The following is a 27926-nucleotide window of genomic DNA, read 5'->3' on the forward strand; positions in this document are numbered from 1 at the left end:
CGGTTTGAGTTCTCCACGGTGATACATGGAAGTTACAAGTGGAGAATCTTATTACTCTTGGGTGCTTGGTACCCTTGAGCTTGTTCCTCTTGGGTGCTTGGCGCCCTAGACGGTTGGTGGTGTTCGGAGCTCAACCATTATGGTGTAAAGCTCCGATCAAGCGTCGGGGTCTCCAGTTAGGTTGTGGAGATCGCCCCGAGCAATTTGACAGGTTCCGGTGACCGCCCCCAAGGGTTGCCAAAGTGTATGGGTTCGGTGACCGCCCCCAAGGGTTGCCATTTGTACGGGTTCGGTGACCGCCCTCAAGGGTCCCTTAGTGGAATCATGGCATCTTGCATTGTGCGAGGGCGTGAGGAGATTACGGTGGCCCTAGTGGCTTCTTGGGGAGCATTGTGCCTTCACACCGATCCAAACGGAGACTAGCATCCGCAAGGGTGTGAACTTCAGGATACATCGTCCTCTCTGCGTGCCTCAGTTATCTCTTACACGAGCCCTTTACTTATGCACTTTACTTTGTGATAGCCATATTGTTTCTTGTCATATATCTTGCTATCACCTAGTAGTTTATATTGCTTAGCATAAGTTGTTGGTGCACATAGGTGAGCCTAGTTGCTGTAGGTTTGGTGCTTGACAAATTAACCGCTAGGTTTATTCCGCATTTGTTCAAGCCTAAACCGTAATTACTTTAAAGCACCTATTCACCCCCCCCCCCTCTAGGTGACATCCACGATCTTTCAACGTATTGCAGTAAACATGACCAAATCATATTCATGCTCAACGCAAACACCAAATAACACTTATTTAGGTTCAACACTAATCCCGAAAGTATAGGGAGTGTGCGATGATGATCATATCAATCTTGGAACTACTTCCAACACACAGCGTCACTTCACCCTTAACTAGTTTTTGTTCATTCTACAACTCCCGTTTCGAGTTACTACTCTTAGTAACTGAACCAGTATCAAATGCCGAGGGGTTACTATAAACACTAGTAAAGTACACAGCAATAACATGTATATCCAATATACCTTTGTTCACTATGCCATCCTTCTTATCCGCCAAGTATCTAGGGCAGTTCCACTTCCAGTGACCATTTCCTTTGTAGTAGAAGCACTCAGTTTCAGGCTTGGGTCTAGCTTTGGGCTTCTTCATGGGAGTGGCAACTTGATTTCCATTATTCTTGAAGTTCCCTTTCTTTCCCTTGCCCTTTTACTTGAAACTAGTGGTCTTGTCAACCATCAACACTTGATGCCTTTCTTGATTTCTACTGTCGTCGATTTCAGCATCACGAAGAGCTTGGGAATCCTTTCCGTTATCCCTTGCATATTATAGTTCATTATGAAGTTCTAGTAACTTGGTGATAGTGACTAGAGAACTCTGTCAATCACTATCTTATCTGGAAGATTAACTCCCACTTGATTCAAGTGATTGTAGTACTCAGACATTCTGAGCACATGCTCACTAGCTGAGCAATTCTCCTCCATCTTGTAGGCAAAGTGCTTGTCAAAGGTCTCATACCTTTTGACATGGGCATGAGTCTGAAATACTAATTTCAACTCTTGGAACATCTTACATGCTCCGTGGCGTTCAAAACATTTTTGAAGTCCCGGTTCTAAGTCGTAAAGCATGGTGCACTAAACTATCAAGTAGTCATCATACCGAGCTTTGCCAAACATTCATAACGTCTGCATCTGCTCCTGCAATAGGTCTGTCACCTAGCGGTGCATCAAGGACATAATCCTTCTGTGCAGCAATGAGGATAATCCTCAGATCATGGAGCTAGTCCGCATCATTGCTACTAACCTCTTTCAACATAGTTTTCTCTGGGAACATATCAAAAATAAATAAACGGGGAGATACATCGCAAGCTATTGATCTACAACATAGTTGTGCAAATACTATCAGAACTAAGTTCATGATAAATTAAAGTTCAATTAATCATATTACTTAAGAACTCACACTTAGATAGACATCCCTCTAATCATCTAAGTGATCACATGATCCATATCAACTAAACCATGACCGATCATCACGTGAGATGGAGTAGTTTTCAATGGTGAACATCACTATGTTGATCATATCTACTATATGATTCAAGCTCGACCTTTCGGTCTCAGTGTTCCAAGGCCATATCTGCATATGCTAGGCTCGTCAAGTTTAACCCCGAGTATTCTGCGTGTGCAAAACTTTCTTACACCCGTTATAGATGAACGTTGAGCTTATCACACCCGATCATCATGTGGTGTCTCGCACGACGAACTTTGGCAATGGTACATACTTAGGGAGAACACTTTTACCTTGAAATTTAGTGAGAGATCATCTTATAATTCTACCGTCAAACAAAGCAGAATAAGATGCATAAAGGATAAACATCACATGCAATCAATATAAGTGATATGATATGGCCATCATCATCTTGTGCCTTTGATCTCCATCTCCAAAGCACCGTCATGATCACCATCGTCACTGGCGCGACACCTTGATCTCCATCGTAGCATCGTTGTCGTCTCGCCAACTATTGCTTCTACGACTATCGCTACCGCTTAGTGATAAAGTAAAGCAATTACAGGGCGATTGCATTGCATACAATAAAGTGACAACCATATGGCTCCTGCCAGTTGCCGATAACTTTTCTTACAAAACATGATCATCTCATACAATAAATATAACATCATGTCTTGACCATATCACATCACAACATGCCCTGCAAAAACAAGTTAGACGTCCTCTACTTTGTTGTTGCAAGTTTTTACGTGGCTGCTACGGGCTGAGCAAAAACCATTCTTACCTACCCATCAAAACCACAACGATAGTTTGTCAAGTTAGTGATGTTTTAACCTTCGCAAGGACTGGGCGTAGCCACACTTGGTTCAACTAAAGTTGGAGAAACTAACACCCGCCGGCCACCTGTGTGCAAAGCACGTCGGTAGAACCAGTCTCGCATAAGTGTACGCGTAATGTCGGTTCGGGGCGCTTCATCCAACAATACCGCCGAACCAAAGTATGACATGCTGGTAAGCAGTATGACTTGTATCGCCCACAACTCACTTGTGTTCTACTCGTGCATATAACATCTACGCAATAACCTGGCTCGGATGCCACTGTTGGGGAACGTAGTAATTTTAAAATTTTCCTACGCACACGCAAGATCATGGTGATGCATAGCAATGAGAGGGGAGAGTGTCGTCCATGTACCCTCGTAGACCGTTAAGCGGAAGCGTTATGACAACGCGGTTGATATAGTCGTATGTCTTCATGATCGACCTATCCTTAGTACCGAACGTACGGCACCTCCGCGTTCAGCACACGTTCAGCTCGGTGACGTCCCACGAACTCATGATCCATTAGAGCTCGGGGAAGAGTTTCGTCAGCACGACGGCGTGGTGATGATGTTGATGAAGCTACCGTCGCATGGCTTCACCTAAGCACCGCTACAGTATGACTGAGGTGGATTATGGTGGAGGGGGCACCGCACACGGCTGGGAGAGATCAATGATCAACTTGTGTGTCTAGAGGTGCCCCCCTGCCCCCGTATATAAAGGAGCAAGGGGGAGGCCGGCCGGCCCTAGAGGGCACGCCAGGAGGAGAAATCCTCCTCCTAGTAGGAGTAGGATTCCCCTCTTTCCTACTCCTACTAGGAGGGGGAAGGAAGGGGGAGAAGGAGAAGGAAAGGGGGGCACCGCCCCCTCTCCTAGTCCAATTCGGACCAGAGGGGGAGGGGGCGCGCGGCCTGCCCTGGCCGGCCCCTCTCTCTCTCCACTAGGGCCCAACAAGGCCCATTAACCCCCGGGGGGTTCCGGTAACCCCTCCGGCACTCCGATAAAATCCCGATTTCACCCGGAACTCTTCCGATGTCCAAATGTAGGCTTCCAATATATCAATCTTCATGTCTCGACCATTTCGAGACTCCTCGTCATGTCCGTGATCATATCCGGGACTCCGAACTACCTTCGGTACATCGAAACATATAAACTCATAATACCGATCGTCACAGAACTTTAAGCGTGCGGACCCTACGGGTTCGAGAACTATGTAGACATGACCGAGATATGTCTCTGGTCAATAACCAATAGCGGAACCTGGATGCTCATATTGGTTCCTACATATTCTACGAAGATCTTTATCGGTCAAACCGCATAACAATATGCGTTGTTCCTTTTGTCATCGGTATGTTACTTGCTCGAGATTCGACCATCGGTATCTCAATACCTAGTTCAATCTCATTACCGGAAAGTCTCTTTACTCGTTCTGTAATGCAACATCCCACAACTAACTCATTAGTCACATTGCTTGCAAGGCTTATAGTGATGTGCATTACCGAGAGGGCCCAGAGATACCTCTCCGACAATCGGAGTGACAAATCCTATTCTTGATCTATGCCAACTCCACGAATACCATCGGAGACACCTGTAGAGCACCTTTATAATCACCCAGTTACGTTGTGACGTTTGGTAGCACACAAAGTGTTCCTCCGGTATTCGGGAGTTGCATAATCTCATAGTCATAGGAATATGTATAAGTCATGAAGAAAGCAATAGCAGTAAACTTAAACGATCAAGTGCTAAGCTAACGAAATGGGTCAAGTCAATCACATCATTCTCCTAATGATGTGATCTCATTGATCAAATAACAACTCATGTCTATGGTTAGGAAACTTAACCATATTTGATCAATGAGCTAGTCAAGTAGAGGCATACTAGTGACACTATGTTTGTCTATGTATTCACACATGTATTATGTTTCCGGTTAATACAATTCCAGCATGAATAATAAACATTTATCATGAAATAAGGAAATAAATATAACTTTATTATTGCCTCTAGGGCATATTTCCTTCATCCTCTGCATAAGGGCTATATTTGTCTTGATCGCACCTCTGGTAGGATCTACATTTCTCGTGATGTTGTTTTTGACGAGTCAGTTTTCCCTTACTCCAACCCGGGTGTCTCGGTTGATATTGCTTCTATTGAGCATGCCCTTACTTTTCCATCCAATGAACCGGTTTCGGATGTCCATGTGCGGAAATATGACCTGTCATATTTGTCACCTGACTTGTTTTCTGCAGATGCTGCTCTAATTTCTTCCCAGGAAACCATCGCCGCACCTACAACCGTCGGCGTGATCGACGTGCATGGCCCCGACGTGCATGCCCCGTCTCCCGAGGCTGCCTCGTCGGCCTCGCCCGCTGGCACGACCGCGGGTCCGACTGGGTCGCCCGCTGCGTCCCCCGTCTCGCCTGGGTCGGCCCAGCCCGCCTCACCTGCGTCAGGCATCGCCGAGTCGCCAGCCGTGTCTCCTGGGCTGCCATCCCCGCCTGGCTCCCCCTCGTCGCCTGGTTCGGCCCAACCCGACGCGTCTCCCCGACCCGTGTCGCCTGTTGCTGAAAATGGTTCAGCCGTGACACCATTGGTCGGGTCTCCGTCGTCGCGGCCACCATCTATCGACGATGCAGCTCCCGGGCACACTATGGTCACTCGTCACCGTGATCATATGCGTAAGGCCAAGACATACACGGATGGCATGGTGCGGTATGACACTCGTCAGCGTGCATTGTTTGCCGCACCCACTTCTCATCGTGATGCTCTTTGTGAACCGGCTTGGTGTGCCGCCATGTCTGCGGAATTTGCTGCCCTTTGTCACACAAACACATGGGTGTTGGTGCCTAGGCCTCCTGGTGTTATGTTGTGAGCTGCAAGTGGATCTTTAAGACCAAGCATCGTCCGGATGGTTCTGTTGACAAGCACAAAGCTCGCCTTGTTGCTCGTGGTTTTACTCAACAGCAAGGGATCGACTATGGAGATACTTTCAGCCCCATGGTGAAGCCTGCCACGGTTCGTCTGGTCCTCTCTCTCGCTATCTCCTGCGGGTGGAGTCTTCGACAGATTGATGTGAGTAATGCTTTTCTCCACGGTTTTCTGGCCGAAGATGTCTACATGCAGGAGCCCCCTGGTTTTGAGGATGCTCGTTATCCCTCTCATGTCTGAAAACTCCAGAGGTCCATCTACGGGCTCAAACAGTCGTCGTGTGCCTAGTATGCTCGTTTGAGTCAGCGGCTCTCACAGCTTGGTTTTGTTCCCTCCAAGGCAGATGCGTCCCTGTTCATCTTTTCATATATATATATATATATATATATATATATATATATATATATATATATATATATATATATATATATATATATGCTGGTGTATGTTGATGATATTGTGATTGCTGGTTCTACACCTACTGTGGTGGATTGCCTTGTGCAGTCCTTGTCTGTGAGTTTTCCCATCAAAGACTTGGGCCGGTTGGAGTACTTCCTTGGTTTGGAAGCGTCATTTCATTCAGGGGCATGACATTGATGCAGAAGAAGTATGCACTTGATCTCCTTCATCGCGTCAACATGGAGAACTGCAAGTCCACTTCCACTCCACTTGATATATCCGAGAGTCTTTCACATCACAGTGGTGCATTGCTGAGTACTGACGACTCTTTCAGGTATCGCAATGTAGTTGGAGCTCTTTAGTATCCGACGCTCACTCGTCCAGATATCTCCTTTGCCGTGAACAAAGTGTGCCAGTTCCTGTCTCAGTTAAGCGTATTCTAAGGTATGTCAAAGGTACGCTAGACACGGGACTACGGATTCGTAAGTTCAGATTTACTGGAGTCAGTATATTCACCGATGCAGACTGGGCAGGCTGTGTTGATGACAAGCGTTCTACTAGTGGCTTTGCTATATTTGTTGGACCCAATCTTATATCTTGGAGTTCCAAGAAGCAGCATACAGTCTCGAGGTCTAGCACCGAGGCAGAGTATAAGGCATTGGCCAATGGCGCGGCTGAAGCCATTTGGATAGACACAGTTCTCACAGAACTTGGAGTCACACGGCAGCGCACACCCATATCGTGGTGTGATAACTTAGGAGCAACTTACCTGGCGGCGAATCCAGTGTTTCATGCTCTGACCAAACACATTGAGATTGATTTTCATTTTGTGAGGGAACGAGTAGCTGTTGGTAAACTAGAAGTCAGGTTTATCTCAACTGACGATCAGCTAGCGGATGTATTTACTAAACACGCTACTCGACAGATGCTAGACCGTTTTAGAACCAATCTGAATCTTGTATGTAGTTCAGATTGAGAAGGCGTGTAAAATAGGGTCTAGCATATTGTACATGTACACGTATTTGTATACGTATGTAATTGTATTATGATTATCTATATAAAAAGACGTGAGACTGGATGTTAGCCACCCACGCAAAACCCTAAATCTATCTCTTCAACTGGCTCAACTGCTCAAGGATGTGTTTGTGCGTGGAGGAATGCCTCTCAAGGCTCAAGCATCACAGTTTATATAAAAGAGAGCATGGGAAGGAAGTCAACGGGGTTAGCTCTACTCTCTTGATGTTGACTTTTGGTGAAAATTCAACTTCAAGACACGCCAAGAAACTGCTTTTGCGCAGAGCGAAAATGATTGAAAATAAACGATAGACTTCAGGTACAACGTTCGTACCGAGTGTGGAGGTTTCAGAAAGATTAAATTAAACTCCAGGTACTACTTGTTAAGCAACCAGTTCACAAGAATAGCTAAGAACAGAGAATGGCTGCAAAATTGTCATAGCACCAAGTGTAAGTACAGTATGCTAAGCTCCACCAAGCACTAATTCCGCATAACTAATACACGGGATCCAGTGAACCAAATGTTGCCCGTCCACGCATGCTGGACGTGTGGGCGATCATAAGCTGAAGGCTTAAAATAAGTTAACCCTCAAACGAATGCACAGGGCGGTGGCTTTACATGTTACACCCTCAAATTGTGCACAACGGCAAGACCGTCAAATCATCCTCTAGCAATGCCTGCAGATTTGCATTTGCAGCATTGCCCAAGGCACAAATAGGAATGGCGTGAGTATTCTGAGGGAGATTAAATCATGTTCTCAAGCTTTCACATAAACATGTTTCGTCCACGAATGAAGGGAGTCGAACACCGAAGCCCACAATCTAGCTCGTTATGCTTTTAACTTTGGAAGAAGGTCGTCATATTTGGCCTCTTATTCCTCATTATGTAATTATGATACCCACAAACATTATGATGAATCAATAAGGCAAGTGGATTGTTCTTTAAAAAAAATCTTGAGGTGCCTAAACTCTTCACGAGGGTTGCTCTCACCACAGTGTAGCTTGTTGATCATTTGGGTCGCAGCAAGGGCCTCCTAGTCGGCTCTTTGGTGTGTGTCATGGATTTTTGTGCTCTATTTTTCTTGTGTCCCCTAGAGTTGGATTTGGAGCTGTTGTGGTGTCGCTTGTGCAGTGACAATGACATTGTAGAGGACATGTGGTTGATCGGATCAACGCAATTTTTGCTATTCCTTCCAAGCTCGTCATTAAAATCAAAACTACATGTCGCTGGCACATGGTCGGGTACGTGGACTGGCGTGCGTGGGCTTGCTGCGTCTGCAGTGAAGAGTTTCGCCGGTGCTCATCGATCGTGATTTCGAAGCAATTGGACCATTTCACAGTGGGTGATGACAATGAAGTTTGTGGCATCTCCTTTGAGGTTTCTTCTTTCGATGTGTCAAGTTTGTGGTGTCGTGCTCGTGCCGGTTTGTGGTGCCTTGAGTCTAGCTTTTTCCTTTTGTCAAAGTGGAATCGTAGAACAGAATGTGAGACGATGAGATAGAATGCAATAGGCAAGATCGTGTGCTATTTTAATTTTTCCTTTTGCCATGTTTTTTGTAATTAACTGAGAAATATTCTTCTTAATTATATAGGGGAAAATTCCTTATTTTGGAAGAAAAACTTAGTTATCACATTTCAAATACTTTGAAATTCAGTGACAGAAGTGAATATATACAACTCAAGTCAACCACCGATGGAATTTAGGCCATAAGAACTCTCTAAACTCTGCTGATTTAGTAGGTATAGTGAAGCCTAGCCTTTGTGCATCTTGCATTAGGACATTAGGGCCTTAAAGTTGCAGCCATTAATTGGATTAGGTAATAGATGGAGCACAAATTGTTTTACTTGCAGACTTTTGATGTTTCAGTTTCAACTATATGTACGCTTATGTTCAAAAATTGCTTTTGGAGCTCGGCCTCCATGAAGGCCGGTTTTTGAAAAAATCTAAATTCTAAAAAATACATATTTTTTACATTTAAAAAAATTCTGAAAAAATATACAAACATACATGGAGGCATAACACACATGCGCGTAAATTTTCAGGGCGAAATACGTTGAAATGAGGCCTGTTTAAAAAGGACAAATCTGTGGCTTTTCAACACATGATACGATTCATCCTAAAAGTCCATGAATTTGTTCTTTTTGCACAGATCGCATCTCAAGGTATTTCATCCTGAAATTTTAAACACATACACATCACATCCTTGTATACTTGTACAATTTTTTCAGATTTTTTAAAACCAAAAAGTATGAATTTTGAATTTTTCAAAAAAAAATTGGCCTCCATGGAGGCCGAGCTCCAAAATGTCGTGCTCGCTTATGTTGCCTTTGATTCATCGGTGACAGTTGTACTACCATATATTATTGATGTTCCCCACAAAAAAATATTATGCAATTAATGTTTTTTTATGCTGCATTTCATTGTTGGCATTTTGGTGTTCCTCTCCCTGTGTTACTATAGTCTTCTTTCCTATAGTAGGTAGGAATGGAAAAAAAAACAGCATGTATTTATATCATGGCTACCACTGATTTTCAGATTCCAAATATAAATGCTGTTGCATACTTGCATCTGGAAGGATGTGGTAAAGTAGATTTGCTTATCGTGCTCTTTGGGGCAAGGAGATAACCTGGCAATGTAGGCCTCCGTTCCAAATTACTCGTCGTGGTTTTAGTTCAAATTTAAACTAAAACCATGACGAGTAATTTGGTACAAAGGGAGTAGCTTAGTAGAAAATGGTAACCACATGTTCAGTAACTCCCTGCATCCTCTTTTGCAAGTATTTAGTACTCCCTCCATATACTGGAACATCTTAGTTTTCTAACTGATAAAACATGTAACCAGACCTACCAGTATTTACATGCTTATATTGGTAATACATGTGTGTAATTAGTTATCTATGTATAGAACGTTTAAGACTGTATCGGCCTTCAAGTTCTTTCCTATATAGTTCTATTACAAGAGCAGCCATACAAGCACCCAGAGGCTCTTGCCCACGGCTCACCTTAGTGAAGGAATGACAAATCCAAAGCATCCAATTCTGACGAAGAAGGGCTGGCCATGCTAGCCATGGGCACATCAACATCAACACCAAGAAAAATCGCTGTTTATGTAACATGTCCATGATGAAACTAAGGAGTTGGTCCACTCAACTCCTTGACATTGCACAATCGTCAGATATAAAATCATTACCACACAATTCATTCCCAGCTGTCTAGTTAAACAATTAAAGAATTTTGTAAAGTTCTGCATTGAAACTCAGGTAAATAAACCTGACTGGCACAACATGGTAAATTCCGGCAACCATGCGGCAATTTAATCTTAATAAGTCCGATGTAGAAAAGTTACAGAATATATCACCTATCTACCCAGATGATCTATGCTTTATGTCGCCTCTATAACTTGTCACAGCAATTCAATTCTGCAGAGCGGCGATCTATGATTTCCGTCAATTTGATCTGTTCTTTAAGAAGCCTCTCCAGCTGCTGGGTCCAGCTCCTTTTGGGTACTCTAGCCAGTATACATGTATTTACAACACGTATGTTGTATGGCAATAACAGTTATATATCTGGGGTAAATCCACTTGTCCCAAATATATAAGTTCATGTGTGTTTGTCATGGCCCTTCAACGATTTGACGATGCTCATCAAGAACTGCTTTTCACCACGATATCTGCTCAAGAAACAAGCCGTGTCAGGATGATCAACCAAGTTTATAAATAATCATCTATAACTACAGTACCAAATATATAGCATATGAAAATATATTTCATGATGAATCTAATGGTATGGATCTGGTATTCTAAATGTTGATAAATTTCATGTAAATTTGGTCAAAGCTTACCAAGTTTGTTTGAAAGAAAAATCACTATGCACTACATTTTGGAACCAATGGAGTATCTGAACAGAGCAAGTATCATTCTGTGGTGATGTAGGGCTTACATCTCAAGCAATGAGAAGCCCAGGCACATGATGCCTATCACCATGTGAATGGGAAGGGTCTGCTTGAACCTATTTCTATTCAGAAACATCCTCTCGGAGAAAGCTGTGGTCAGACCAGAAATGAGCAGAACGCCCCAGCCCGCTGGCAAGCAGCGGTAGAAGGAGAATGAGCCCTGTAAATATGTCATCAGTTTTTTTTTACAAATGCAATCCTTATACAAGGAAAAAATCCCAAGGTGGAACATTCAAGAAACTTTACCTTAAAATACTCGTTGATGAATACTGCAGAATATGAGATTCGCAGTAGCATATCTTTACAGACAGTCAAGGCGCAAAGAAAGTGCTCCCAGGAAAAGATTGATTTGAAGAAAACAAGGATAGCAGAGTCATTACCAAAGGATACTGACAGAATTTGCAGCGATCAACCCAACAGCTCCGGCGGATTTAATAAAAGCAACATTTAGAACAGTATAAATTGCTGAGAAAAGGAGCAACATATTGTTTGACTGCTTAAGCTGGTTTTCATTGGCAACAGAATGAAGGAAAGCTTCAGAAGTGCCTGAAAATATCGAAGGACATAAGTCATTTGTGCAGAACTTAATTAATATGCACCACCAGTAACATATTTCTTGTTTGAAAAATATTAATCCAGAAAAGGTCAAAATCTTGTCGAGAGAATGCATGGTATAGTTAGTTTTCATTCAATAAAGATTTTCTTCAGCTACATTGTTGTGCAGGATGAGACATCGAAGAACAACTGATAGCTTTCAAATGAGAGATAAAGTCATAACTTGGCTGAACGTAACTGCTAATTCAATGGCTGGAAAGAAATTATAACTGTTCCTCGTATCAAGTTGGATATATTACTGTGCTACATGCATCATAACTGAAGACAAATCTAAAAACAGAAAGGGCGAAACTGGGGCTGTTATGCCCGATGTTCCAAATTCTGGGTTTGCAAAAACTAGTTTAAAATCAAATACATAATTTAGGTTTGACAGGTACAGTGCAGAGTTACTATTCATCAATGAAATATTCTTAACATTATTAAAAAAAATCTACTTTGCAATATTATAGAATGAATATATGCAGAGCTGCTGCATATAAGTACTAAATACAAACCATTCATTGCTAAGAAGATTATGTAAACACAATAGTAACGGAGGACAGCTGTAGCTTCGCCATCACTATATCTTCTTCCATATAGTATATTCAGAAGGGTGTATGAATAACTTGGACCAAAAGAAATGACCACGAGACCTGCATTGTTAGAGGAAGATTATATTCAAGGGCTGTTAACGCATCTAATATCCACAGAAAACTAGGAGGTTGAAGTTGACAGCAACTAAAACATGTAGATAAATAGATTAATATACACATTCAATCATTCAGTATTGGACAGCTTACCTATCAGCGTAATAAGTTTAAGAGCTCCGAGCAAAGAACCTTCCAGATTGGATACATTATCAGGAGTTTGCCCTGTGGATAAGGATCCATCATTAGCTCTTTCAGAGAAATATAAATCCAAAGATAATGCGCACAACATATTGTTTTAGTAATTTTGCTAAGAGTTCAATAATATTGGCCAACTATAATTGTAAGGACAAGTTATTAAACAGCAGCAGCAAACTGAAAATATGCCAAAACTTTTAATTTCAGATGGCTTGAGATATAGGAATGGTCATATCTAAACTCTAACAACTGGACAGCAGCAGCATTATAAGCGAGAATTGTGTTAAACATTACAATCTAAGATAGCAAGGAATATGCAGAAGGTAATCTAGTTTTGTTGCATTGGCAGCAATGCTCATCTTAGCAATAATAATAATTCATAGTACTTGTAAGAGGCTTACTTCCTGTGAGACAGGTCATGAGTAATTTAAATACTGAACAATGAGAATAGCAAACATGCCAAAAGTGGGCAGAAATATCAAACGACCAGTAGCCAATACACAAAGCAGTCGCTTCACAAGAACATAATCAATTCAGCTGACCAAATGGATTTGAAAGGAAAATTATATCTCATGAGTGTTTTTGTTTAACTGATACCAGCACAACATAGGTTAACCTCCTTTGACTAATCAAGTACAGAGATGCTCAATAAGCAAATCTTACAGACAGATTCTCCAGATCAGTAGACCGCAATGATGCAAATGCATGAAATTCAATCTTTCAGGCCAAACAGATGATAAGCAATTGTACTTAGCTATCATATCAAAATGAAACTTTATATTCATGCAAAAGAGAAACCTGATGCTAACTGGGTGAATGTAGCATAAGAACTCTCCTCAAATGGCAGGAAAACTATTCTAACAACCAGACTTCCTGCAAACAATTAGAAGATCATTAGAGATTTTTTAGAAGATGGTTAGTCAGTATTTTGGGTAGCTTCGTCGTATTTTTAGTTACTTAATTTGTTATTTTTTGTTGGAGATATTCTAGCAAGGTGAGAAAGGGAGGTGGGAGGCATTGATGAACCACGCCTCGCCAACTCCCGTTTATCTAAAGAAAAGCACTTGAAATAGAAGGTGCTCGACATACTTGCCTAATTTATCCACAAGACCATATGCAGCCTGGTTAAATGGAGTATCAAACCAAACAAGAACAAATTTTTCGCCTTCTTGGAGGATCAGCTTCCTGATAGTCTGGCCTGTAAACAATATGCACATGTGCAATAACTGTTTATCATAGACCATCAGGGTTGACAACCTGACAATGTGCATGTTTTGGCATCAACAAGGAAATATAATTAACTTGTGATAACTCATGCCCAATTAGACAATTAACAGGACAAATAAAGAAGAAACCTGAATGGAAGGAGATCAAAAGTTCTGATATTAGCAAATAAAAGAAAATATGTCCAATATCCAATGAAAATGCAGGCTGCATAAACGACCTGAGACAAAGCAAATACGACCAGCTTCTCCTGCAAAAAAATCACTATTATAGTACTGTATTGATCAACAAATGTAATACAAATTAAAATGCCATAACAAAGCATGAATGGGTATGTGAACAGAAGAGAATATTATCAATTGGATACGTCACTTGGCAAAATTATACTGTTTGTCCTGGAAAGCTCTATTATGTTTTAAGATATAAAGTTAAAATGGATGAGTACAACACAGGACAAAAGAATGCCGAAGGGAAGTGTTCCCCATATTTTATCTTATTATAATTAGGGCAGTTGTATTTGTTAACCAACCACAAAAATACATTAGTTGAAATCTTCTAATATATAGAAATATTATCCTTGGTACACATACCAAAATAATACAATATACAGTATGGACTGGCTATTGGAACGTCCTGGATTATTAGTTTGTCACAAAGTTGGACCATCTAGATGGTTGCACTAATTATATTTTATTTTTTGATGATAATGAGATGGTTTCACTGCAAAAAAAATAGATAATGAGATTGAGGTAGTTGCACTAAATGGTCACTTTTTTCAGAATGATTTGTGATCCTTTCAAGTATAATTACAAGGCAATTGTGTGCAACGTAGATTCCCAAATATCAGGTGTAAATGATGAGAACATTGTGGGTGTATGCATTTTATGCGATCGGTAATAAACTGGAGTAGAAGGCTAATGTGGCATTACCACTTTAATATGTCCTTTTATGAAGATATAAGTTGTTAGGCAACGTAGCAGAGTAGCTGTAGGTTCGGTATACACTCTTATTATGTAGTATTTCTTTGTTTGGGAAAGAATATACAAAGGTTCTGCCAGTAGCTCCAACATACACGCAAATCCTGCCATTTTGGACCAGATAAATACATCAGATCTCAATGTGAGGGAAGTGGACAAAACATTGAAATGAGAAGGCACTCTAGTGTAGGAGTAATAGCAGGATATCTATACGGGATGTATTGAAGTATAAATGCATAGCCCACCTTTTCCCATCAGCTTGAGCTTTTGGGAGAACTGGTTAGTGCATGCAATTCTACAAGATGCTCCATTTAGCTGCATGACAGCATGAAATGCTTGTCCATTTTATAGATAAAGAGCTCGGTGTTCAGCATTTACATTTAATCTAAGACAGAAAAAAAAACACTCTCAACCCTGAACTCAAAAACCATTTGAGTTGCAACCTTGAACAATTGAAACAATCCACTTTTCACCCACAGGTGGCTTCACAAGTGACTTTAAATGACATGTATGCAACTATGCATGTGTCCACCATGTCACTGACATTAACAAACAAACATGACAAGAAGAAACCCTGCCATTCAGATCATTTTTTATGTTGGAAACAGACAAAAAAGTCAAATTTGGTGGCACAGCAGAGACGTGGCACACACATCACCCTAAACTACTTGGGAGATCACAGCAGGTGAAACTGGATGGTCTTCAGTACTTCAAAGTTGCAGTTCAAATGGTATTAGAGTTCACAGTTGAAAAGTGAACTTTTGCAATATATCAGGGTTCAAAACTGGACTTTTTTGTATAAGACATAATATTGCAGTGGCTCTAACAATTTAATGAGGCTTGTTATTTTCCCCTACTCAATCAAACTGAATCAACTAACTGACAAATTGACTCTTGGAGAGGTGTCCTTAATGAAATATCAATTATCTTGCTCGGGACAAATATACAAATAACTTATTAGTAAATTATGGTTCATGGAAGACTTACCGATGATTAATGTAGCTTTTGCATAAGGGTCAGATAACTTCAGTTTCTTTATTCTCAACACAAATAGACTGCCGATAAAAGTCACAAACAAGCCAAACGGGATGATCATCCAAGCTACCTTCAGTATCTCTTCGTCACTTAACACATCACCTCTGTAATATAAGTATTAAATCATCAGTTGAGAAATACTCCAACGAGCAAGTACAAGGAAAAATATTACAAGATCAGAGAAAGTTTTCCTAAAACTTCACATGGTTCAGAACTGGCATAGATTTTAATGCGAATATAACAACAGAGTTTAACAGACACAAAAAATGAGAATGCAGTGACGACTGAGGAACGGTACACATCATCACAAAAGATTTTTTTTTTCTTTTGCATGTACCCCACTTCAAGTTGATGAAGATGAACTATGAGAACTTGAGAAGTATCCAAGCATTATTGCTTCAGAGTTCAGACAGTGAAGCTGTCACACAATTCGTCAATGCCCATCCCCTAGATGTGGCTGTGCTCACGTAGCAGCTCACTTGGGCTTATGTCCCCACTTCTCCTAAAGGGTTAATCCAAAGTTATCCATTTACATCCAAAAGCATTAAATGCTAGCTCTACTCACCTTCAACTTACAATGTATGGCTATCATACCACTATTAAACACATGAACTACTTCGGAGGTGGCCCATGTGGCCTGTATGTGTAGTGGTGGTGCCATAGTACAACATTTTGTTTTTAAACAAAATAGTGCTAACACATTATACACAAGGGTTCAAAACTAATAACTCTGGATTAACCCTCTTGGACGAAGTGAGGATGGCCCAGGCGAGTGCTAAGCATGTATAAGACTGTCCCCAAATAGGTGTTGGGTGCTCCAAAAGCATCAGATGAAATATTTACCTAATAATTTTAAACTTGCATACTTTAGTTTGTTGGGCAATTGTGGCATCAAAATTCAACATAACCTTTTCTCTTCTTCTTGCCCTATAAACTTCATGAGAAATATACCACATCTACTAGAGGGCACATTTTCTCTCGCTATCTTTACTATTTATATTCTAATACCCCTCTGCATCGTCCTGCCAGATGATATAATCATTTTTCTCTCGGTATTTTTTTTTCTAGCCAAAAAACCATGCACAAGTGCCACTAGAGGTCAAGTTTTTCATGTAACAAATGGACATCATGCTTCTTGCCATGTAGTACTCCGTAGATCTATGTTGTAGTGCATTAAGAAAAAAACTGTGGGAGGAGCTTTTGCACTTCGCAATTTGCAGTGTCTATCTTTCAGTGGCTCATTTGACAAAGAAAAACTCCAAATAAACATGTGCTGTGTATTCTATATAACTGCAGTGTTGTTGATTAATCACAGTACATGGATGAAGCTCAAAAGTTTGTAAATTTTGCAATACCTCCCAGAATTATTACGCAAGCAAGCACGCCGAAACCCCTCCCGGCTTAAAAATAAGACACAATTGATGAAAAGTGGAAGCTGCAATGCATATGCCTGCCAGATAATGATAAACATATTAGAAAACATTAACAACAAGAAACATCTGTAAGCATAGATGCAGGCTACTGAGGAAACCTTTTCCTTTTAGCAAAAAACGGAGGGTTTGCGATTCTCAGAGAAGACCGGTTAAGACCAGTCAGTTTTCCATGTTTTATTTATGAACTTCGCATTTTTCCTATTCGGCGTATGGATCATAAATCATGCCACTATACTCTTATCCGTATAACACACAGATTTAAAAGAGGGTTCGGTTGGGCTGTGGGGGAGAGGACTAACTGAACCAATACTGTGCACCAAAAAGAAATACCCAGTCCGGTTGTGGTTTACCAAATGATAGCCGCTGGTTTTCCAAACCCTGAACAGAGGGATAATTATTCAGTGTGTTCGTGTTTACTGAATCAGTCATGCTTAATTACTAATGGAGAAGATGCACAAGTCCCCAAAGCAGTTTGCCTTAAAACCTTAATCACCAAGTAAAGATATCTATCCAAAAAAAACTAACACAAACTAAGTCCGTTTAGCACAATCATCATTTGATAACTATACTGAGCCTGTTACACAAACAACGAAGGATCAACCGGGATCTGTCTTAAATAATAACATGGGAATTCAATGTTCACCAAAATGAAAAGATCCCCCAACTCCTAGCAAGTAAAGAAACCGAAAAATAGCAAGGGAGCCATTACAATGCACGTACATGAATGACTCAAATAACTGAAAGCAACCACTACGATTATGGCAGTATGCGGTCGAACAGATGCATCATTTTTCTTCTGTAGCTCAAAGAACAAAGTTTGGGGTGCCGTCAGTTATCACGAATTCACAGAGAAACAAACACACGCTGCAACTAGAATTAGAACTTGACTTCACACAGATCCCATCCCACACATCCACACTTTAGGACAGACATCCAACTTTTGCACTCCCAGAAGAGTTCCAGTCCCACCCAACCATGTCATGGCCAGGATTCAAAACTGCAGGCATGAACTGAGGACACGGTCATACTTAACCACAATAAAGACTAGAATTCACATGGAATGCGCACTAATGCTTACTAAGCTTGACACTGCATTTCAACTCCAAAGCACCAAATGTCATCATGGAACTAGCTAGCTCCACATCGAGGAATGAAATCAAACAAATCCATTGCTCGCTGCACTGAACTGAGAAGGAAGAAAGGAGGGCGCAGGGGAGTTCCGCACCGCGCAGTCGTCGGCGTTGAGCTGGCGCACGAACCAGCCGTTGTACAGGAAGGGGATGATCCTCGAAAGGAACTGCGCCGCTACACACACACACGGGCACTGAGCTTTAGATCCCCAAAACCAAGCACCCAGAGCCAGAAGTAACCCTCGAAGGAAAGGGAGGCGAGAGAGGCGCACCGAAGTTGTACTTGAACACAGCCATCACAGCTCCTGCGTTGGAGTCAGGCTGAGGGGACACGGCTCCGGCAGTCCCCACGGCGCCGGCGAGCAGCGTCATGGCCATCATCGCCAGTGGAAGATCTAGGATTTTGAAACAGGGTGGTCCACCCTGAAAAAAATAACCAATAGCACAATAGAAATTGATCGATATGATCTTACAAACATATGAAAAATTCCCAAATGTCTTAATTTTGCATAAACTAAGCCTACATATATGCCTTGAAAAGTTCGAAGAAGACTGCACATGTGTTCATTCTTCCACATTTGATGCACATAATATGTAATCGTGTGGTCCTAATTGACATTCTGTTCTTCAATATGACACTGACATTTATTGATTCAACAGTGTATCAATTGTTCGACCCAAACTGAGACAATTCAGTAGTAAGCAGTAACATTCCTGGACAGGATTCAGCAGTGATACACTGCAATTTACAGAGGAGCTGAGCAAGCAAATGTCATGGCCGGCAGTCCCGACGAAGGGAATGTGCATCGCGATTCAGAGGCTGCCTGACATACGGGGTTGTTGTTGAGGCGTGAGTGCCCTGCGCGAGCTGTGAGTTGGCTGTGTGGTGCGTGTGCGTGTGCGTGTGAGGCGTTTTATAAGGCCACGGCTGTAACAGGTGAGGATAGCTGATGAAATTGTGTAGTACTCTGAATTCCTCAGGCAGGCTATTACACCTGAATTCGTAAGAGAGGAACCGGCAGCTGGTAGCACGACGAGCAATGAGTGATGAGTAAACAGAAATTGGGGAACAGGCAGAAATCTCACCAAAAGTACCTCAAATCGGGCTGGGCGGCTGGCTGCTGGCCTGCTGCAGCTGCACAACGCCGCCTACCGCCGAGTGCGGACTGGGCGGCTGCGGGCTGGGCGCGATGGCGCCGGGCAGGGGCGGGGCGTGTCGGGTAGAGTCGCCGGCGAGATCTGCGGGAGCGCAGAGCAGTCGCGAGGGGAAACGGGGGCGGGAGGCAGCGGCGGCGAGGGGTGCTGCCTTGTACGCCTTGCTCATGGACTTGTACTGGTTTTGGGTTGGGTGAGCTGCCAGCCTTTCAACCGTTAGATCTGGATCGTGCGGCTCTGAATGAGTGGCCTAGTCTTTTTTTTACGGCAGAATGAGTGGCCTGGTCACTTTCGCTATAAGTACTTGTTTGAGTTGCTTCGTCTTTACCTCAAAAGGCTCTGTTTTCCTTTTCAAAAAAAAAAAAAAGCTCTGTTTTCTTTTTCGGGTAATACGTATCACATCATTTATAAACCAAAGGAAAATGTACAAGCCATGTAGACATCGATGTGACAAACTAGAAAGACAATAAAATTCTAACAATAGCCCAGAAGACTTCCAGCCAAGAAATGTTTTACAATTAAGACCGAAGAATCCGTTAAGCGTCACCTAACGAAAAGATGACAGAACACTTCTTTACTCAAGCTCAACGCGTCTCCTTCGTTGATATACAGCCTTTTGAACCTTCAAAGCAGCTCGTCAAAAACAAAGTCATTGCCATTGAAAGAATCTGATTGGGGCAGAACCATCAAAATTCATATCTGACACCCCCACGCGATGACATTGGAGGAGGAAATCTGACCCACCAGCCTGCAACCACGAATCCATCGTCTTCCAGCTGCCACTAACGTAGATAACCCTCAGCACCCACTCCTGAACAACTTTTCGTGCTCCGCTTCAACGCTAGAGCGAACACCACCGCAACGGCGGAGCCGAGCAAACAAGTTCACAATAAGAATGCCATCGGTGCCACGTCATCCTTGCTTGAAAAGACTAGTTTCCAAATCCGTCAACGACCATAGAGTAGAACACCTTTGTCGAGGAATGATCTGGAGCTACTTTATTCAGCACTGTGTCGCCGAAGCCAAGACGTCGAGCGACCCAAAACCTAAGCTACTAGGAACCTAAAACTACACGATCCGCGCCCGGGGGATCCAGTGACCCCCCTCACCACCAACGACCAAGAGGTTGGTGGAGGGGAGCTGCTGAAGGACGGCGTCGGATAGTTGGTCTCTCTTGACAAGATCACCTTTCCTTTCTTTCTTGGGAAGGAAGAAAACTCGCAATATTATGAATATCAACTTACCTGGCCGGTACTCTTAATACATGGGAACAAATGTGCGTAGCCTTTTGAACTCATATTTGTTTCGACAAAAATCACGTGGAAAGAAACATTTCATTTGTGATTTAAGACGAAACCCAGGTGAGAGTTTGACGAGAGCTTATAATGCACCGAGTTGTATAAGAAAAATAGTTCTCACCGTCCTTTACGGGAATGAATGAGTTTACGAAATGATCAATAAGAGTAAAAGGATTAATAGCTTTTAGCTTTTTTGTAAAGGGATCCCGGTCATTTATAAAAGTTCAACAAAATTATAAAGCGCCTCAAGCATGATTAAAAATTACACCAGGGTCCGTAGACCACTGAACTAGAACTACTGCCACCAAAACGAGCTGTCAACGCTCTCCTGTTGCCGCTCTCCTACTGGAGTCGTCTTCACCTTGTCGATGACAGCCAGGAAGTCTTCATGTATGTGCCCTTAAGGACTAGCGCCCTGGAGCCCTAATCGTTGCCGTTGAACCCTTCAATAGATTTGAAGCACCCAACATCAAATCTCGCAATGGCACACGCACAACCTAAAGTTCCTAAACTTCTAACCTTACAAACGCAAGAAGACAACAACATTTTAGACTTTTTGCAAACAAGTTCGTTTAAGACTTCTTTTTATTTTTTATGCGGATGACCATGTAGGTTTTTTTGCGGTGAAAAAGGGAGCTTTATTTAGTTACTGGTAGGATTACAATCGGTAGCCACAAGTCTATTCAGAGCATCTAGGTTAGTTAAAACAAGAAAAAAAGACTAGCAAAAGTAGCAACTCATACGACACCACACGAGAACCAGCTTGAGCTAATAAAACAACCGAAAAACGTTGGCGAGGGGAAATGGATGAACGTTCGTTTAGACTAGTTGGTCGGTGTCGATGGACTCATGCACAAAGAAGCGCATGACCTTTTTGTGTCCTTTTCTTTTCTTTTGACAAAACAACCAAAATAGCAGATGGTGAAATCTGGCGTGAAACGGACGTGGAACAGACTGTGGTGTCGTGTGCACCGGAGTAGCCCGGCAAGGACGAAAGAGCGTCTAACCCCCTCTCCTCGAATTGGCGGGAGGGCTACATCTACATGCGAATCAGCATCGGCCAACAGACCAGCCGTCGCCGAGATCTGGTTTGCCGGTTCCGTCTGCCGGCCGTCCCCGGCAAGGAGAGCCGTGTTTCCTGCTTGTTGTCGGCGTACGACGACAGCTCCCAGGAGTTGGCCAGGCATGCTTCGGGAGGGGACGGCGCGCTGCAGCGGCCCGTGCGTGGACACTGTCGCCACGGCGCAACACTGCGTCGGCTGCAACAGAGCGTGCAAGCACGGCCGGAGCCGGACCTGCTGCCGCGGGCGCTGCATGGACCTGCTCTCCGGCAAGACGAACTGCGGCACCTGCCCTAACCAGTGCAAAGCTTCTGCCACCGCACGGAGAGACGAACTGCGGCACCTGCCCTAACCAGTGCAAAGCTTCTGCCACCGCACGTGCGTCGACAGATTATAGTTAATGAATGCCCATCTAGTACGGCAGGAAATTGTGCTAATTGATATTCACGAACATTTTCTCAAATTCATGAATATTTTTAATTTACAAGCATTTTCTATATTTGTGACCATTTTAAAAGCTGTTTTACAATTTTCTAAATTCATTAACATTCCTTCATACTCATGAACATTTTCTCAAATTCAAGGGAATTTTTAAATCCGTGAACATTTCAGATCAGGAGTGAGGAGTTGGTGCTTGTTTCGAGGCAAGCGATGTACTGGGCTCGGCCCACAGCGCGATTTAGTGGCAATTCGCAATTCACGGGCGCTTTTGAACTGCCCATATATGGAGTGGACGCCCCTGTTTTCCTTTTCGTATTTTTGTTTCTTTTAAAAAATTGAGATCTAAACATATTCACAAATTTTAAACTTTCAAAAAATGTTCTTGAGTTTAAAAAAATCAAAATTTCAAATGAGTGTTTACGAATTAGAAAAATATTCCTAAATTTCAAAATTAGTTCATGTTTTCAAAATCACAATTTTAAAAATTCTGATTTTCAGAAAATATTCATGAATTTATTTTTTTCAAAATTTAAAATTGTTTATAAATTCAAAAAATGTTCACAATTTTAAAAATAGTACCCAATTCAAAAAATGATTATCGGTACAAAACATGTCTGTTGAATCACATTATTTTCGTAAAAGTCAGAAAAGTATTTGCAAATTTCGGAAAATGTCCATCGGTTCAAAAAATGTTCGCCAATACCAAAAAAGTGTCCATGGATTCAAGAAATATTTCAAAAATTAAAAAAATATTCATGAATTCAAAAACAATCTCATGAATTTTAAAAATTATTCCAAATTTTAGAACGGAAAACAAAATGAAAAGGAAAACAAAAGTAAGAAGAAGAAAGAAAAAACAATAAAATAAAAAACACAAATAAAAAACCCGGTTCAAGGAAGGTTCTAGAACCTTTTGAAAACCGGTGAGAGAGAGGCACAGGGATTTGCGAATATGGGTTAGCGATCGGGGTTAGTGCATGTTTGCTCACTATTCCCCGACCGTTTCGATAACAATATCACGACATCGCCCACAACACTTTGCAATTGGGCAGACCGGTTTCATCGGTTGTCACTGCATCCGTTTATTTTTGGTTTTACTAGTAGTTTCATTGGGTACTAGTAGAGGATAACGTGCACTTTTTTGTGTGTCTTTATGGTGCGTTTACACGTCGTGTCTTTGTTGTCGACCGGTGGTGGGTGCGCGCATTCCTCTGTGCGTGTGTGTGTTTACCTGACATGTGATGTTGCCGTGCGTCACTAGGTTTAAAGGACCACAGTCCATACGGCCGCAACGCTAATATGCATGCATATAGGGCAGCGCTGGGCGCCGGCGCACCCGCCCAAATTTGGACCGGTCGGTCGCTATCCGCACGATCCGCGCTTGCGTAACCACACGATCTGCTGTTCCTTCTTCTCGCACATCTCTCGGGAGAAAAAAAAAAGGAGCGCTCTCGACAGCACGCCGCACCCTTCGCATCTTGCACCCCTGCACCCCGTCATAGCTCGCCATCTTCGTCGGTTGCAGCTCGCCGGTGTCGTATCTGGCCGCCAGAAAAAGGGTCGGTTCAGCTCTCCCGTAGTTCTCGTCCCATAGATGATTGTAGCAAAAAAAATTGCCGGTTGTAGCTATCCATGTTGCCGGTTCCAACAAAACCCAACGATGCAGCTCCCCTATTGTGGTTCCAGCAAAATCCAATGATCCATCTCCCCGTCATGTTGGTCGCATCGCAGGTTCCAGCAAAAGAAATTGCCGGTTGCAACAAAATCGGAACATGGTTCCAGCAAAAATCGTGATATGGTGGTACCAAATTTTCAGGTTGGTTCCAGCAAAAATAAAAAACGATGGAAGCAAAAATGCAAAAACTTGGGCAATGTTCCAACAACTGAAACACTGGAGGTAGCAAAAAAATGAAGTGGTTCCAGCAAAATAAAACACCATTGGAAACAAAATTCCAAAAACTGGAGTTTGTTCCAGCAAAAGAAAAAAATGTCTGGTTGTAGCAAAAAATAGATCTGGTTCCAGCAAACTAGAACGCCAGTGGTAGCAAAAATTGGTTTAGTTCCAGCAAAATCAAGAGCGCCGGTGGTAGCAAAATTTTGTGCTAGTTCCAGCAATCCTAAATAGCGGTGGTAGCAAAAAAACAGTAAAATTGGGACGAAACTAAAAAAACATTGGTAGTAGCAATTTGGGGTGCTGGTCCCAGCATCTCGCTGCCGTAGTTGTAGCACTTAGCTGCGGTCGTTCTCGCCATCATGCTGGTTGCAGACCGCCTCGTTGGTGCAGCTGGGCGTCGGTGGCGGCGGCGGCGGTCGTCGCCATTCCCAACGCTTCCCTCTGCTGCTTGCAGGCCCACCAGATGTGGCTTGCAGCTCCCCTTGCACAGCACCTCAATGCCTCATCTCATGAGGGAGCAGCAGCGGCCAGCCAGCAAACACCGGCCGACGGTGAAAGTGGGCTTGCGCGGAGCAAGTGTGTGGAGAGGACGAGAGGGAGATGAATGGGGAACGGATAAGAGCGAGAGGGAGCGAGGTGCGGGCGGTGGACTGATATTTCTGTGGCCTCAAAAAAAAATCGAGGGCCTTGTTGTATGCGTAGGATTTGCCTCAATCGCATGGCTCGCGCGCGTTTGGCCCAAAGCTCGGCCGGTGCGGCGTACCTAAACGTTTCCCATGCATATATCCTCCTCGGGCAGCGATTACCAAGCCACGAGTCAGCGATTCTAGGGAGTTTATTAGGAGTATCTCTAGCAGACCCCTTAAAAACACCAAACCTATAAAATTTCAGCGGGTTTACAACTTGAACCAATTTTGTGTCCAAAACGGACCACGTAAAAGTTTGCGGAACCATAAAAGTTTTACAGGCCATCGAAAACGCGAGCCTCTGACCCCTAGTTCTACAGGTCCGAGGATAGTATACAGGCCATGAATCAGGTCCTTCCGCCCCCCTCTCCCCGTGCGCCGCCGTTCGTACCACCCTCTCCAGCCGATGATTTCTTCCTGCTCCAACAAAATTCTACACTGCAAAAGGATTGAGCGCGTGCCTGTGGCCATGGCCGACCCCGCTCGTGCTAGATGCGAGGAAGAGGAACGAGATGCGGCGGCTTCATCACACCTGCGGCTCCGTATTTGGCAGCTACAGGCGACGGGAGCTAGCTAGCTTCTGGATCGATTGGCCAGGGCGACGGGAGCTAGCTCCTGAGATCGATTCGACGCCGACGCTAGCTAGCTTATGGATCGATTCGAGTAGCGACGACGACGGCGATGTGGGGGCGCTTCGTGCGAGCTGTCCTCGACGCTATTTGGTCACTTCGTGCGTTGTCCACCGGATTCGTACAATCGAGCTAGCTGACGGTGAACATAGGCGAGAGAAAGAAGAAGACGCGAGGAAGAATATACGTGAACATTCGGTTTTACAGTCTAAGTTTAAAGGGTCTGCTCGACCATAAGCTCAAACCAATCCTTAAAATGTGGTTTTCGTGTTTCGCAGTTTAAGGGGTCTGCTAGAGATGCTCTAACTTGATAGATTTCTGCACTGATATTTTCAATGAAAAATCAGCTCCACAATGTATATAAACTTTGCCTGCTTACATAAATAAATGTGGCATATAATAGAAATAAGTGATCAGAATTGTGTATTCGGGACGTCTAAAACGATATTATAGTTCCAAGTAAAAGTAAAACAGAGAGTGTACACCCTAGTAGTAGTAGAAGAAAAATAAGCAGAGCAATAAATCACATCTCGATGTCGTCGAGATCAGGCATGGGAAAATGAAGAACCGCTGCTATCCCCGTGAGCTGCTCGAGCTGATCGCCGGAGACATGCATGGACGAAAAGACGCACACCTTGCCACCGATCTTCTTCACCGATTCGGCCGAATCGACGCACTTGCGCCTAGCAACAACGTCAGGGTTGCGGAACCAAGTGTCCGTGAGCAGGAGTGTCTGGATGGCGAGACGTTCATGCGCAACCTCGACGTGCTTGGGCCCGTAGCAAGCCCTCGCCGAGTCCTTGGCGATCATGGCATAGAACTCCTGCAGCGCCGGCACCTCCAGCGCGGCCCTCGTGTCCTTGATCAGCGATATGACGCTCGGGGCGGCGAGGACGTCCTTGAGGCTGTGCGGGTAGCCCGAGGGCGCGGGCGCGAGCAAGATGCGGGCCTTGTGCTCGGTGATCGCGCGCAGCTCCCCTCGCCGCGCGGCCTCGAGGAGCATGTGGTCGCGGAACTGGTCCTTGGTGAAGCCGGGGCTGGCGATCACCACGCACTGGACGAGGTCGAAGTCGACGTGGTGCACGAAGGCGGCCAGGACGCGCTGGAAGAAGTCCTTGAGGGCGGTGTCGTAGGCGGCGACGGCGCCGGAGCTGGAGCCGTGCTTCCTGGGGATGGGCACCTCCACGCGCGCTCTGGTGGCCGTGACGCTCCTCCCGACGAGGAAGAGGTGGGCGAGGCCTTCCTGCATGAGGAGCACGGCGAGGTCGGCGTTGGCGGCGGTCTCGTCGCAGGATTTGCGGATGGTGTCGAGCGCCGGCCAGTCCCAGGCCTCCTTGCGGAGGACGAAGGGCCTCCGCAGCTCGATCTCCAAGGTATGGTACTGGCCGATCTGGACGTGCTCGTTCTTGGTGAGGTTCTTGCCGCGGACGCGCAGGACGGAGCCGTCCTTGTCGTAGTCCGTGGACTCCACCGCGACCTCCAGCGTCAGCTTGATGCGCTCCGCGTCGCGGCCTCCGGACCTCCTGATCTTCCGGACCGTGACGGCCTCGACGGCGTCGCCGGCGGCGATGAGGTTGTAGGCGTCCCACAGGTCGTCATCCACCTCCGGCAATAGCTTCACGGAGCCGGGCCCGTCGCGGGCGAGGCTTTTTCCGACGAGCTTCATCGTCCAGATGGATCAAAGAGCGCAGCGGTCTCGTTGTTGTCGAGAGAGACGGGAGACCTGTGTTGACGGCGGCGATGGCGGTGAGCGATGGATGCGAAAGCGGCGACCGAAGCATACAATCTGTGCTTGCAGTTGTTTTCGTGAGTTGCGAGCGGAGCGAACGTGTTGGATGGATCAATGGAAGGGCGTGTTGGGTGATAGCTATTTATAACTTTGGTTTCGATGGAGGCCCGATCGACTCCGAGTTCAGATCGAGCAGGGCTCCCTAAACCTAAGCGACACATGTGCACGTAATTAGCGACAACCAAGCTGGACACGGATGGCTGGCAAGGGGTAGTTTTTTTTTTTAGGGTGGAAAACCAACTTTATTCATGGAATTCCACATTGAGTGGGATACATCTTGGGTCATGAGGGGCACCAAGCCAAACATGCCTGCCCGGACCTCTATTTAATCAAAATTTTGCTAAGCTATGTGCTTCATAATTAACAGCACGACTTTTTCAAAAGTAAAAGTACAATGGAAAGATGAAACTCTCAGATTTATCTCACTGATGATTGCTCCATATGGACCTCGGCCTTCTCTCATGATATCCGACACCACCTGCTGGCAGTCCGAAGCAACCACAAAATGATGAATGTCCAAGTCCTCGGCGAGGGCTAGTGCCTCCCGGCATGCTATTGCTTCTAGACTTGCTGGATCGGTAACACCTTCAATCACAAGAGCAGAGCTGCCAAGATAATTACCACCT

General features: G+C 44.0%; 2 protein-coding genes across 3 annotated transcripts; both read right to left on the minus strand.

Annotated features, from left to right (window-relative positions):
• Window positions 1-10373: 10373 nt before the first annotated feature.
• LOC123128726 (protein RFT1 homolog) lies at window positions 10374-19670 on the minus strand. Of its 2 annotated transcripts, none has more exons than XM_044548807.1 (15): window positions 19434-19670; window positions 18620-18770; window positions 18443-18522; window positions 17140-17234; window positions 15737-15888; window positions 14702-14853; window positions 13904-14022; window positions 13642-13805; window positions 13347-13421; window positions 12504-12575; window positions 12219-12356; window positions 11500-11655; window positions 11356-11408; window positions 11097-11269; window positions 10374-10827 (listed from the first exon to the last, which is right to left on the minus strand). In XM_044548807.1, the coding sequence occupies exons 2-15, from the start codon at window positions 18726-18728 to the stop codon at window positions 10758-10760; spliced, it is 1608 nt and encodes a 535-aa protein (XP_044404742.1). In that variant the 5' UTR covers window positions 18729-18770; window positions 19434-19670; the 3' UTR covers window positions 10374-10757. The 2 variants fall into 2 exon arrangements, with proteins under 2 accessions (XP_044404742.1, XP_044404743.1); XM_044548808.1 differs by having other exon boundaries at window positions 19443-19667.
• A 6238-nt stretch (window positions 19671-25908) lies between these two features.
• LOC123131161 (protein PELOTA 1) lies at window positions 25909-27340 on the minus strand. Its single transcript, XM_044550896.1, has one exon. It carries the CDS (start codon window positions 27175-27177, stop codon window positions 26035-26037), a length of 1143 nt encoding a protein of 380 aa, XP_044406831.1. The 5' UTR covers window positions 27178-27340; the 3' UTR covers window positions 25909-26034.
• Between the last annotated feature and the right edge of the window lie 586 nt (window positions 27341-27926).

This window comes from Triticum aestivum, chromosome 6A, assembly GCF_018294505.1.
Source record: "Triticum aestivum cultivar Chinese Spring chromosome 6A, IWGSC CS RefSeq v2.1, whole genome shotgun sequence".
Taxonomy (NCBI): domain Eukaryota; kingdom Viridiplantae; phylum Streptophyta; class Magnoliopsida; order Poales; family Poaceae; genus Triticum; species Triticum aestivum.

What these genes read in the sequence shown, in the direction of transcription:
- LOC123128726 (XM_044548807.1), bottom strand. Translation starts at nt 18,728, where the DNA reads ATGATGGCCATGACGCTGCTCGCCGGCGCCGTGGGGACTGCCGGAGCC. An exon ending in TTTGATCTCCTTCCATTCAG is followed by an intron (nt 13,806 to 13,903) that starts GTTTCTTCTTTA and finishes GCACATTGTCAG; the next exon opens with GTTGTCAACCCTGATGGTCT. An exon ending in AATCTTCTTAGCAATGAATG is followed by an intron (nt 11,656 to 12,218) that starts GTTTGTATTTAG and finishes CGATATTTTCAG; the next exon opens with GCACTTCTGAAGCTTTCCTT.
- LOC123131161 (XM_044550896.1), bottom strand. Translation starts at nt 27,177, where the DNA reads ATGAAGCTCGTCGGAAAAAGCCTCGCCCGCGACGGGCCCGGCTCCGTG.